This window comes from Vidua chalybeata, chromosome 30, assembly GCF_026979565.1.
Source record: "Vidua chalybeata isolate OUT-0048 chromosome 30, bVidCha1 merged haplotype, whole genome shotgun sequence".
Lineage (NCBI taxonomy): Eukaryota > Metazoa > Chordata > Aves > Passeriformes > Viduidae > Vidua > Vidua chalybeata.
This window is the reverse complement of record NC_071559.1, coordinates 1890637-1903074: the sequence shown is the minus strand read 5'-3', so window position 1 is coordinate 1903074 and position 12438 is coordinate 1890637. Positions and strand designations below refer to the sequence as shown.

At 62.8% G+C, this 12438-nt stretch overlaps 2 protein-coding genes across 3 annotated transcripts; both read left to right on the top strand.

The window, feature by feature from the left end:
* The first annotated feature begins 824 nt into the window (after positions 1 to 824).
* Positions 825 to 11631, top strand: LOC128801651 (nascent polypeptide-associated complex subunit alpha). Its single transcript, XM_053967702.1, has 8 exons — positions 825 to 929; positions 1313 to 1384; positions 10157 to 10242; positions 10334 to 10411; positions 10662 to 10808; positions 10942 to 11070; positions 11292 to 11414; positions 11504 to 11631. The coding sequence occupies exons 2-8, from the start codon at positions 1315 to 1317 to the stop codon at positions 11516 to 11518; spliced, it is 648 nt and encodes a 215-aa protein (XP_053823677.1). The 5' UTR covers positions 825 to 929; positions 1313 to 1314; the 3' UTR covers positions 11519 to 11631.
* On the top strand, positions 2110 to 10150 carry LOC128801512 (basic proline-rich protein-like). Of its 2 annotated transcripts, none has more exons than XM_053967417.1 (2): positions 2110 to 2131; positions 2245 to 10150. In XM_053967417.1, the coding sequence occupies exon 2, from the start codon at positions 5449 to 5451 to the stop codon at positions 9112 to 9114; it is 3666 nt and encodes a 1221-aa protein (XP_053823392.1). In that variant the 5' UTR covers positions 2110 to 2131; positions 2245 to 5448; the 3' UTR covers positions 9115 to 10150. The 2 variants fall into 2 exon arrangements, with proteins under 2 accessions (XP_053823392.1, XP_053823393.1); XM_053967418.1 differs by lacking the exon at positions 2110 to 2131 and having other exon boundaries at positions 2232 to 4241; positions 4843 to 10150.
* Positions 11632 to 12438: the final 807 nt, after the last annotated feature.

The following is a 12438-nucleotide window of genomic DNA, read 5'->3' as shown; positions in this document are numbered from 1 at the left end:
CCCCCCTACCCTGACCCCCTAACCCTGTCCTGACCCCCAACTGTGCCTGGACCCCCTGTCCTGACCCCCTAAACCTGTCCTGACCCCCTAAACCTGCCTGGACCTCCTACTCTGACCCTCTAACCCCACCTGGACCCCCTGCCCTCACCCTATAACCCTGCTCTGACCCCCTAAGCCTGTCCTGACCCCCTGCTTGACTCCCTAATCCCGCCTGGACCCCCTACCCTGACCCCTTAAACCTGTCCTGACCCCCTAATCCCACCTGGACCCTCCCACCCCGGGGGGATCCCAACCCCCACCCGGGGATCCCACACTCCCCCCCCTCAGGAGATCCCAAACCCCCTCAGGGGACCCCAAACCCCCTCAGGGGATCCTAACCCGCCTTAGGAGATCCCAAACCCCCTCAGGAGATCCCAAACCCCCTCAGGGGATCCTAACCCGCCTTAGGAGATCCCAACCCCCCTCAGGAGATCCCAAACCCCCTCAGGGGATCCTAACCCGCCTTAGGAGATCCCAAACCCCCTCAGGGGATCCTAACCCGCCTTAGGAGATCCCAACCCCCCTCAGGAGATCCCAAACCCCCTCAGGGGACCCCAAACCCCCTCAGGGGATCCTAACCCGCCTTAGGAGATCCCAACCCCCCTCAGGAGATCCCAAACCCCCTCAGGGGATCCTAACCCGCCTTAGGAGATCCCAAACCCCCTCAGGGGATCCCAAACCCCCTCAGGGGATCCCAACCCCCCCCCCGGGGCCTCCCCGTACCCACGCTCGGGCCCGAACAGAGCCCGGAACTCCGGAGCGCGGCCGTGGGGGCCGGGCCGGACCGTGTTGCCGGTTTCTCCCCCTGCCCCGGAAGTCCCGCGCTCCCGGAAGTCGCGCTGCGCTCTCGGTCTCTTTCCGCCGCCATCTTGGGCCCCGCTCCCCGCACAGTGAGTCCCGCGCCGCCATCCGCCGCCATCCACCGCCATCCGCCGCTCAGGGCGCCGCTCGCCGCTAGTGGGATGAGCGGGTGGCAGGGAGGACCCGGCTGGGGCCACCGATGGGGTCGTGGGCGCGGCGGGCAGGGCGGAGGGGGCAGCCCCGCGCACCGGCGGGGGGGGGGGGGAGGAGACGGCCTAGGCCCGGGACCGGGACCGGGATCCGGATCGGGCTCTGCCTGTCCCGTGCGGCCGAGTTGTCTTGCTAGATTCTCCCGGTAGTGGGAGGCGCGCGGTGTCCGAGCGGGGTGGGAAGGACGAGTTACCGGTGGTGGCCCCCGGGCTGTCCCGGAGCCCCGGCGAGCCCGGGCCTGTCGGTTTATCCATTCCCGTAGAAATGCCCGGCGAAGCCACAGAAACCGTCCCGGCCACGGAGCAGGAGCTGCCGCAGCCTCAGGCGGAGACAGGTGAGGCCGGGGGGTGCTCCGGGGCGGTTTTGGGGCTGATTCCCGGGATCAGCTCCGAGCGGGGAGCTGCAGCTTCCCGGGGAGGGTGGGTGAGCCGGGACCCGGTGGCGGCGGGGGTTTTGTGACCCCGGTTCGAGTCTTGTCACGTCCCCCGCGGGGGTTTTGGGGTGTCCGTTCCGTGGTCTCGCTGTGGCCTAAACAAACCGGGCCGGTTCTGTGGTTTCCCAGCCGAAGCACGCGGGTTGTCCCACGGGGAACGTGAGCGGAGTCGGGGGAGCGGGGACTCCTCGTGTCCCAAAATCCCGGGGACGGGCACGGGGGTGGCTCGGAGCCTGCTTTGGGTGGGACGGGAGGGCAGCGGCCGTGGCCGGGTCGGGCTGTAGGATTTGGGGCCCTGTCCTATTGGATTTGGGAGCCTGTCCCATTGGATTTGGGGGGTCTGTCCTATTGGATTTGGGAGCCTGTTCTATTGGATTTGGGGGTCTGTCCCAGTGGATTTGGGGGCCTGTTCTATTGGATTTGGGGGTCTGTCCCAGTGGATTTGGGAGACTGTCCCATTGGATTTGGGGCCCTGTCCCAGTGGATTTGGGGGGGCCTGTTCTATTGGATTTGGGGCCCTGTCCCAGTGGATTTGGGGGCCTGTCCTATTGGATTTGGGGCCCTGTCCCAGTGGATTTGGGGGCCTGTCCTATTGGATTTGGGGGTCTGTCCCAGTGGATTTGGGGGCCTGTCCTATTGGATTTGGGGGTCTGTCCCAGTGGATTTGGGAGCCTGTTCTATTGGATTTGGGGGCCTGTCCCAGTGGATTTGGGGGGGCCTGTTCTATTGGATTTGGGGGTCTGTCCCAGTGGATTTGGGAGACTGTCCCATTGGATTTGGGGCCCTGTCCCAGTGGATTTGGGGGGGCCTGTTCTATTGGATTTGGGGCCCTGTCCCAGTGGATTTGGGGGCCTGTCCTATTGGATTTGGAGCCCTGTTCTATTGGATTTGGGAGCCTGTCCCATTGAATTTGGGGGGCCTGTCCTATTGAATTTGGGAGCCTGTCCCATTGGATTTGGGGCCCTGTTCTATTGGATTTGGGGCCTGTTCCACTGGATTTGGGGGCCTTTCCCACTGGATTTGGGGGCCTGTCCTATTGAATTTGGGGGGGCTGTCCTGTTGGATTTGGGGCACCTGGCCTATGGGACTTGGGGTCATGTCCCGTTAGATTTGGGGGGCCTGTTCCACTGGATTTGGGGGGCCTGTCCTATTGAATTTAGGGGGCCTGTCCCATTGGATTTGGGGGCCTGTCCTGTTGAATTTGGGGGGTTTGTCCCATTGGATTTGGGGGTCTGTCCCATTGGATTTGGGGATTTTCCTGCTGGATTCGGCTGGATTTTGGGTGTTGTCACCCGATCTGAGGGTGAACTGTTGGATTTGGGGGTCTCCCCCGTTGGAGTTGGGGGTCTTCCAGTGGATTTGGTGATCTGCCCTGTTGGATTTGAGGGTCTGTCCCTCTGGATTTGGGGGTCTTTCATTCAATTTTGGGGGCCTGCCCCGTTGGATTTGGGGGTCTCTCACGGAATTTTGGGGGTCTGTTCCTATAGATTTGGGGGTCTGCCCCTTAGGATTTGAGGGTCTCTCACTGAATTTGTGGGGTCTGTCCTGTTGGATTTGGTGTCTGTTTTGGGGGGTATTGGATTTGGGAGTATTTCATTGAATTTTGGGGGTCTGTCCCTTTGGATTTGGGATCTGTCCCTCTGGATTTGGGGCTTTCTCACTGAATTTTGGGGGTCTGCCCTGTTGGATTTACGTGTCTCTCACTGAATTTTCGGGATCTGCCCCCTTGGATTTGGGGGTGTCTCATAGGATTTGGGCACTGTCCCATTGGGGGACCACCACTGAGGGTTGGTGACAGAGAGGGGACACAAGGAGGGAGCTGAGTGATAGCTGTTGCTGTGACAGCTGCGCCGATGATTCCCAGGAGCTGCTGAGCTCCTTATCCCTCCTGGCGTGGCTGGAATTCCTGTTTGGGGCCCCCTCCCTGGCATGGCTCTTCTGTCCCTCTCAACTGACAGCTCCCAAAATTCTGCTGCTCTCAAGTCTCTGATGGGATTCCTCAGGCAGCTCCTTGGATTTTCATCTTGTTCCTTGGAGGTCTCTGGAAAAACTCTGGAGATGGGGCTGATCCAGAGGGACTCTGGGCAGAAATCCCCTGGTTTTGGGGAATGCTTTAGCTTGGGATGTTTGAGAAGGGCCCAAGGAAAGGTGGGGCTGTGGGGGAGAAGGAACAAGCAGGAGTGATTGTGTTCATCGGGAATGTGCTCAGACGGTGCCAGTGGAGCTGGCGAAGGAACAGGGAGAGCGGGCAGGGACAAAGGATTGTTCTGGAGAGGGTGGCTCTGCACGGCCTGTTCTGTGAGGGGCCGGGCCCAGCGCAGCCCTTGGCAGCACTTGTTCCTCCTTCAGGAGGCACCAGGACGTTCCCTGGAGCAGGAAGTGTCCTGGCACCCGCTGGCACTGCTCCAGGCCTGCCCATCCTTCCCACAGTGCCGTGGTTTGGGGTAAAACAGGGCATTAAAAGCAACTTTCAGGACCCCATTCCTGGGACAGGGACGTCATTCCCTGCATTCCATGCACGTGTCACTGCCCTGGGTGGCAGCGAGAGCAGGACACGACTGTGACCCTGATCCCAGGGAGGGACAGGGTCCCTGGAACGGGGCTGGCTCTGGGCTCCGCAGCTCCCGGTGCCGTGCAGGACGCGCTGCCCGAGGGCGGCACCGTGCCCGGGCTGGTTCTGCTCCCCCAGCCAGCAGCACCGGTTGGACCAGCACTGCCCTCCCTTGCATCTCGAGCTCTTCCCTCCCTTGGATCTCCAGTAGGTGCTGGGAATGACGTTGGGAATGTCAGGGCTCTCTCCAGGCTCAGCTCTGGCTTAGGGGCTGGAAGCTGAACCCTCTCACGGCCTCTTCCCCAAAGAGTGCCCTTTGATTGCTGGTTGGCATTGGGAATGTCATTGGGAATTTCATTGGGAATGTCTCTCCAGGCTCTCAGCTCCGGCTCGGGAGCTGGAAGCTCAGCCCTGGCATGGCCTCTTCCCTCAACAGTGCCCTTTGATTGCTAGTTTGCATTGGGAATTTTGTTGGGAATTTCATTGGGAATGTCAGGGCTCTCTCCAGGCTCAGCTGTGGCTCAGGAGCTGGAAGCTGAACCCTCTCATGGTCTCTTCCCTAAAGGGTGCCCTTTGATTGTTGGTTGGCATTGGGAATGTCGTTGGGAATGTCAGGGCTGTCTCCAGGCTCTCAGGAGCTGGAAGCTCAGCCCTGGCATGGCCTGTTGCCTGAGCAGTGCCCTTGGATCACTGCTGGTGTTGGGAATGGCCAGGCTCTCTCCAGGCTCTCTTGGACCTGGCTGGGGAGCTGGGAGCTGCTCCTGGTCAGTGGGACTTGCCTTAATAAACTCTTGTTCTCCCCGTTCAGCTCCAGCTGCCCCCGTTCCTGCTCCCATCCCTGCTCCAGGTACTCGGGACCCTCCTGTAACCCCTCGTGTGCCGCATTAACCAGCGTGTGCCATTCTGGGGGTTGCATTCCATTAACCCTAACAGCTTCCAGGGAAGTGGGGGGCACTGGGGGGCCTGGCCCCACCACCCCCATGTCGTAGTGCCCTCAGGGCATCTGCCAAGTCACTCACAGCTGGAGGGAGGGGGCTCCCAGGGCACTCCAGGAGTAATTCCACGTGCCAGTGGTTTATATTTGACTTTTCCTTCCTCTTCTTCGGTGGGTCTTTGTTCCCCCCATGCTCCCTGCAGCTTGGGGGGTGACCCCAGGCTCGTGAGCAGCCCTGGGTGTCCTGACAGACCTCTGGGGCTCCACAGAGGTTGTGACAGCCCCTTTGGTAGGGCAGAGCCTGTGGCAGAGCTGCATCCCTGCATTTCTGGCCCGCTGGGGATTCCTGGTGGTTCAGGGAGTGCCTCCTGCCATTCAGGGCTCTCAGGAAAATCTGTTCTAGAAGGGGATGAACATCCTGGTCCGTGCTGAACCTGGCAGTGCCTGCTGGGCCACAAGCCAGGCACAGAGGCCAGAGGAATGCCAGGGCTGGCTGCACGCCCCCTCCCTTTCTCTCCCTCTCTCTCTCCCTCCTCTCATGGCTCACTCTGTTTCTCTCCTTTAGCTGTTCTTCATGCTGCTCATTCCCCACCTCTGACTCCATCTCCATCCGCCCAGGCTCTCCCAGCACAGCTGCCCAGCACTGCCCCGGCTCTGCCGGGCCCCCCGGGCCCCGTTTCCCCCCCCGTGGTCCCGGCTGCAGCCATCCCCGTGTTCTCCATGCCCCCCCAGCCCCCTGCCCCGGCTCTGCTGGGCCCAGTCACCACTGCCCCTCCTCCAGCTCCGCAGGCCCCCGTGGGTTTTGCAGCCCCAGGATCTCCAGGGCCTGCCCCGGTTAGCCCAGTGTCCCCAGCATTCCCAGCTCCAGTGTCACCTGGCCTGGCTGCTGCTTCTGCTGCAGTGACAGTGGCCCCTCTTGTCCCCCCAGTGAGCCCCAGTTCTCTCCCAGCTGCTCTCAACTCTACCATGAAAACTGCTCCCACTGCATCCTCTGCAGGAGCTGCATCTCTGGCCCCTCTCCCTGCCTCTGGAGCAGTCCCAGCCCCTCTCCCTGCCTCTGGAGCAGTCCCAGCTCCTCTCCTACCTCCCCCATCCCGTCCCCTCCTGGCATCTCCCCCACCAGTGCCTCCCACTTTGCTGCCTGCTCCCACTGTGGCAGTGTCCCCCCAGAGTCCAGGGTCACCCCCACTTCCCACAGTCCCGGTGTCTCCTGGAATTCCTGCTGTTCCTGCCTCTCCCCGAGCCCCAGCTCCAGCCCTGGTCAGTGCCATCTCTCCCCCTGTCTTCCTGGCTGCCCCCAAAGCTCCCTTGTCACCCCCTATCCCTCTGCTGCCAGCTGGGATGTCCCCTGGGCATCCTGCTGCTGCCCCACCTGGCCCAGCCCCTGGTGCCCCAGTCTCACCACTGCTCCCAGTTGCTCCTTCTGTTGCCAAGGCCTCTCCCATGGGCCCTGCCCCGGTGGTCCCAGCTGTGGGACACCCAGTCCCTCCCTCAGTAGCCAGGACCCCTCCTGGGAGCCCAGCCCCTCGGGCAGGGCCTGTGGCAGCTCCGGCGGCTCCTGCCCTGTCCACACCCGCACTGGGAGCTGCTGCCTCTGTCCCAGGGCCTCCAGCAAGCCCCGTGTTCCCAGCAGCAGCTCCTGTGCCTGCTGTCCCCTCTGCCAGCTGCCCCACTGTCACACTGGCCATGGCAGCTCCAGCCACCCCTCCTGTGGCCAAAGCAGCTCCTCCAAGTCCAGCTGCTGCCCCCTCTCCTCCTGTCACACCGGCCACGGCAGCTCCAGCCACCCCTCCTGTGGCCAAAGCAGCTCCTGGGAGCCCGGACACTGCCCCAGCTGTCCCCTCTGTCCCTGTCACAGCCCCCATGGCACCTCTGGCCACCCCTCCTGTGGCTAAAACATCTCCTGCTGTCCCTGTCACACCGGCCATGGCAACTCCAGCCGCCCCTCCAGTGGCCAAAGCAGCTCCTGGGAGCCCGGTGACTGCCCCTTGTGCCCCTGTCACACCGGCCATGGCAACTCCAGCTGCCCCTCCAGTGGCCAAAGCAGCTCCTCCGAGTCCAGCTGCTGCCCCCTCTCCTCCTGGCACACCGGCAGTGGCAGCTCCACCCTCTCCAGCTGCCCCTCCCTCAGCCAAAGATGCTGCCAAGGGCTCTGTTGCTGCCTCAGCTGCCACTCCAACTCCCCCCACCCCAGCTCCAGCCGCCCCACCTGCAGCCAAAACCACTCCCAAGAGCCCAGTTGCTGCTCCCCCATCCCCTGCCACCCCAGCTCCACCAGCTCCAGCTGCCCCCCCAGCAGCCAAAACACCCCCAAAGAGCCCTGCCAAAGCCACCCCAGCTCCAGCCACCCCCACTGAGGACAAAACACCCCCAAAGAGCCCTGCCAAAGCCACCCCAGCTCCAGCCACCCCCACTGAGGACAAAACACCCCCAAAGAGCCCTGCCAAAGCCACCCCAGCTCCAGCCACCCCCACTGAGGACAAAACACCCCCAAAGAGCCCTGCCAAAGCCACCCCAGCTCCAGCCACCCCCACTGAGGACAAAACACCCCCAAAGAGCCCTGCCAAAGCCACCCCAGCTCCAGCCACCCCCACTGAGGACAAAACACCCCCAAAGAGCCCTGCCAAAGCCACCCCAGCTCCAGCCACCCCTACTGAGGATAAGGCACCCCCAAAGAGCCCTGCCAAAGCCACCCCAGCTCCAGCCACCCCCACTGAGGACAAAACACCCCCAAAGAGCCCTGCCAAAGCCACCCCAGCTCCAGCCACCCCCACTGAGGACAAGGCACCCCCAAAGAGCCCTGCCAAAGCCACCCCAGCTCCAGCTTCCCCTGGAGCAGCCCAAAAACCTCCCAAGGGCAGCCCCATCACTGCCCCATCCACTCCTGTGGCTCCAGCTGCCCCTGCTGAGGCCAAGGCACCCCCAAAGAGCCCTGGCAAAGCTGCCCCTGCTGAGGCCAAAGCACCCCCAGAAAGCCCCGTTACAGCCACCCCAGCTCCAGCTGCCCCTCCAGCAGCCAAAACACCCCCAAAGAGCCCTGCCAAAGCCACCCCAACCCCTGCAGCTGAGGCCAAAACACCCCCAAAGAGCCCTGGCAAAGCCAGCCCAGCTCCAGCAGCCTCTCCTGAGGCCAAGGCACCCCCAAAGAGCCCTGCCAAAGCTACCCCAGCCCCTGCTGAGGCCAAAACACCCCCAAAGAGCCCTGCCAAAGCCACCCCAGCCCCTGCTGAGGCCAAAACACCCCCAAAGAGCCCTGCCAAAGCCACCCCAGCCCCTGCTGAGGCCAAAACACCCCCAAAGAGCCCTGCCAAAGCCACCCCTGCTCCAGCCACCCCTGCCGAGGTCAAAACACCTCTAGCTCCTGCCCAAGTGCCTCCCAAGAGCCCTGCTACAGCCACCCCAGCTCCTAGTGCCCCTCCAGCAGCCAAAACACCCCCAAAGAGCCCTGCCAAAGCCACCCCAGCTCCAGTGGCCCCTGCTGCAGCCAAAGGACCCTCAAAAAGCCCTGCTGAGGCCAAGGCACCCCCAGAGAGTCCTGTCAAAGCCACCCCAGCTCCATCTACCCCTGCTGAGGCCAAGGCACCCCCAAAAAGCCCTGCCAAAGTCACCCCAGCTCCAGCCACCCCCACTGAGGACAAAACACCCCCAAAAAGCCCTGTCAAAGCCACTCCCCCTCCAGCCACCCCTGCTGCAGCCAAAGGACCCTCAAAAAGCCCTGCTGAGGCCAAGGCACCCCCAAAGAGCCCTGTCAAGGCCACTCCAGCTCCAGCAGCTCCAGCCACAGCTCCTGCTCCAGCCACGGGTGTTTCTGGTGCCCCTCCAAAGCCCCCAACCCCCGCCAAAGCAGACGCCGGCCGTCCTGGCTCTGCCCCGAGCGCTCCCCCTGCCAAGAAGCAGCAGCCCCCCGCCAATGACAAGGTGGCCAAGCCGGCCGCTCGCCCCCCCTCGAAAGCCCCGCCCGGCGCTGACGATGAGGACCTGCCGCCTCTGCTCCCCCCCGAGCCGCCCGTGCTGCTGGAGCTGTCCCCGCCCGCGGGGGTCCCGGCCCCGCTGGCGCCGCAGCCCGTCCTCAAGAATGACAAGGGTATTTTGCGGCCGCGGTTTGCCGTGTGCATGGAGTGTCACTGGCTGCCCACGGGGTACTAACCGCGCCCGGGGCCGCGGCGTGCCGGGCTAGAGCGAGCCGAGCAGCCGGTGAGCCGGGGCACGGGGAGGGACGGGGCTGGGCGTGGTGCCGGCGGTCACTAACGCGTGTCCTCGGGCACGGAGCACGGTGTGGTTTGTGGCATGGGCACCGCGAGCTGAGCTGGCTTCACACGGAGGAGCTGCCACGTGCCTGTCCCTGCTGTGTGTGGTGCCCACGTGGTGTCCCCGTGGCCGGCTGGCGGCGGAAGGGGGGCAGTGGTGGGCAGTGTTGGTGCCAAACTGGGCTGTCCCCACGCTATGCCTGAAGTGTTGGGAGCCCTGGGCACACCCTGACGCCTGCAGAGAGCTTTGCCAGGGCTCCTGTGTGCTGTGGGCACAGAGGTTTGAATCCAGGTAATGGCTGCACGGGAGCATCGTGGTCGCCTCCAGGTGACCTCTGGCCTCCGAGGCTGGGGACACCCAGCTCTGCTCCGATAACTGGTGTGGTCGGTGCCGTGGGTCACAAGTGGTGGTGGCACTGCAGCTGGTGGCACTCTGGGCACCCAGAGGTGCTGTTCCCTGGGAGGGGTTCGGGCTTATCCCAGATCATCCCTGTAGTGAAGCCACGGATGTGCAGCAGCCCTGAGGGCTCGGTGAGTCGGGTCTCGGTGCCGTGTGTCAGCTCTGGGTTTGAGGGGAGTCAAGAGGGGCTCTGTCACACTGGGCTACTGCCACCTCAGCACCCTGGGAGTGCCACCCACCTCCTCCTCGAGCCGGTGCCACAGGCTGGAGCCACCTTGGGATTCATTCCAGAGCCTCCGGGCACCTCTGGGGCTCTGGCACCCGGCTCCCACCATGGGCCGAGCCTGAGGACCCATTCGTGCCACCCTGCTGATGCCATTTGGGGCGCAGTGAGAGCTCCTGATGGCACTCAGAGTGCAGGGAATGCTCCATCCACCACCTAACTGGGCTGACTGGTGGCTTCACTGGGAGCCAGCAGCAAAGGCCTGTGTGCCCTGGACCTACCTGAGGTGGGAAGAGTGAGGGATGTGTGTCTCTGCAGGGTCTGGCACAGAGTCCGACAGCGATGAATCCGTACCAGAGCTCGAAGAGCAGGACTCCACACAGGCCACGACACAGCAGGCACAGGTAGGGCAGGTGGCACAGCCGTGGTGGATCAGAGTCCCTGTGGTGTCACCCCAGCATTGTCACAGATCTCTCTGGTTTTCCCTCCCTGCAGCTCGCGGCAGCAGCCGAAATAGACGAAGAACCCGTCAGCAAAGCAAAACAGAGCCGGAGCGAGAAGAAAGCTCGGAAGGTGAGGCTTCACCTGTCCCTGGTGAACAGCCCCAGGGCTCAGAGTCACACTGGGCATCTCACCAGTCCTGGATGGGAGTGTTCCCTCCAGCTGACGGCACGGGAGTGCTGCTCCGTGGCAATACAGGCACATTTCCATGTGCGTCCATGCAGCAAATGTCGGATCTGGGACTCTGGAGAGAGGACTGGGCGCATCTGGGCTGGCTCCAGAGCTCTTCTTCCCTCGGTGACCTCTCCCCGGTGTTTTTCAGGCAATGTCCAAGCTGGGCCTTCGCCAGGTGACAGGAGTCACCAGAGTCACCATCCGGAAATCCAAGAACATCCTCTTTGTCATCACAAAGCCAGACGTGTACAAGAGCCCGGCATCAGACACCTACATCGTCTTTGGCGAGGCCAAGGTGAGCCCACCCTGGAGCCAGCAGGACAGGGCTCCTTCCTGTCACCTGTGCACTGTGTGGCTCCTGCCAGGGAGTGTGCTGGCACTGCCCAGGACTGGCCTCACCGCTCCTTTCCTTCCCTTCCCTCCTGCAGATCGAAGACTTGTCCCAGCAGGCTCAGCTGGCAGCTGCCGAAAAGTTCAAAGTGCAAGGAGAACCCGTTTCCAACATCCAGGAAAACACACAGACCCCCACCGTGCAGGAGGAGAGCGAGGAAGAGGAGGTAAGGCCTTCCCCGGGCTCTCTGTGTGGCTGTGGTTTGGGTTAATCCATAAATTCCTCTCCTTCATCTGCGTTTCTGCCGCGATGGCAAAGGGAGAGCACAGGCTCCTACCCCGGGGGTGTTTAGAGTGCAGGCTTGGCCTCCTGGCTTCCAATCCAAACAATCCCAGCCCGTGCCAAGCCTGGAACTGGCACCAATCCTGGGCTCTGTTTCTCCTTGAGGTTGACGAAACCGGCGTGGAGGTGAAAGACATCGAGCTGGTGATGTCGCAGGCGAACGTGTCGCGGGCGAAGGCCGTGCGAGCCCTCAAGAACAACAGTAACGACATTGTAAACGCAATAATGGTGAGTGCTGGGGGACAGCAGCTTTTGGGGGGGGTCCCTGGGGGAGCTGCTGGCTCTGGGCTGGCTCCTGACTCCTGCTCTCCCCACAGGAACTGACGATGTAGCCGCCGGAGGGAGGAGCCTTTTTTGGTGTTTCAGAGAAAAGTAAAATACAGCTAAATTTAAAATTTGTACTATTTCTATCGGTTAATAAAGTTGTGGCTTATTGTTGGTGAAATCGCTGCTCCGTGGTGCTTTGCTGCCCGCCCTTCCCTGGGAGCCGTGGCCCCAGGGTGGAGCCTTCCTCCCGGGAAGATCCCGGCACCGATACCCCGTCCTGGAACACCACCTGCCCGTTCCCTCCTTTCCTTCCTGTCCCAGAGCCTGGCTGGACACGAGCCCAGGTCAGCTCAGTCAGCTGCAGGGTCACCCCTTCATCCCCTCAGGGTTCCCTTCGGAGGGGGGCTCCTCACTTCCCTGCAGCAGGCAGGAGCGGGGATCATGGGATGATGTGGATGTGGGCTGTGGGCTGCAGTAAAGCCTTTGGGACACGTGCACTCCTTGGGGTTCACACCTGGTGGGGAGCTGGGCTGCATCCAGGTGGTGGATGGACATGTCCCCTGTCAGGGACAGCCCTGTGTAATGTCTTTATCCGTGATCTGGGTGAGGGGATTGAGGGCACCTTGGTTCGTGGATGACACCAGCTTGGCTGGGATGTTGATCTGCTGGAGGAGGAAGCTGCAGAGCCAGCTGGACAGGATGGATCCATGGGCTGAGGCCACTGGGTCAACAAGGCACCACCAACCCCGTGGAACACTCCAGGTTGGGGGAGAGAGGCTGGAAAGCTGGGAAAGGCCCTGGGGGTGCTGGTGCCAGCAACTGGACAGAGCCCAGGTGTGCCCAGGTGTGGCCAGGATGGCACCTGGGCTGTCCCAGCCATGGGCACAGGGATTGTCCCCCTGTGCTGGCACTGCTGGGGCCCCCCCCAGTGCCGGGTCCAGCCCTGGGCCCTCCCGGCCACACAGACATCGAGGGGCTGGAGCGT

Coding starts and splice junctions, on each gene's coding strand:
- LOC128801651 (XM_053967702.1), top strand. CDS start 1,315: ATGCCCGGCGAAGCCACAGAAACCGTCCCGGCCACGGAGCAGGAGCTG. Junction 10,243..10,333: donor CCACGACACAGCAGGCACAG/GTAGGGCAGGTG, acceptor CCCTCCCTGCAG/CTCGCGGCAGCAGCCGAAAT. Junction 10,809..10,941: donor TCGTCTTTGGCGAGGCCAAG/GTGAGCCCACCC, acceptor TCCCTCCTGCAG/ATCGAAGACTTGTCCCAGCA.
- LOC128801512 (XM_053967417.1), top strand. CDS start 5,449: ATGCCAGGGCTGGCTGCACGCCCCCTCCCTTTCTCTCCCTCTCTCTCT.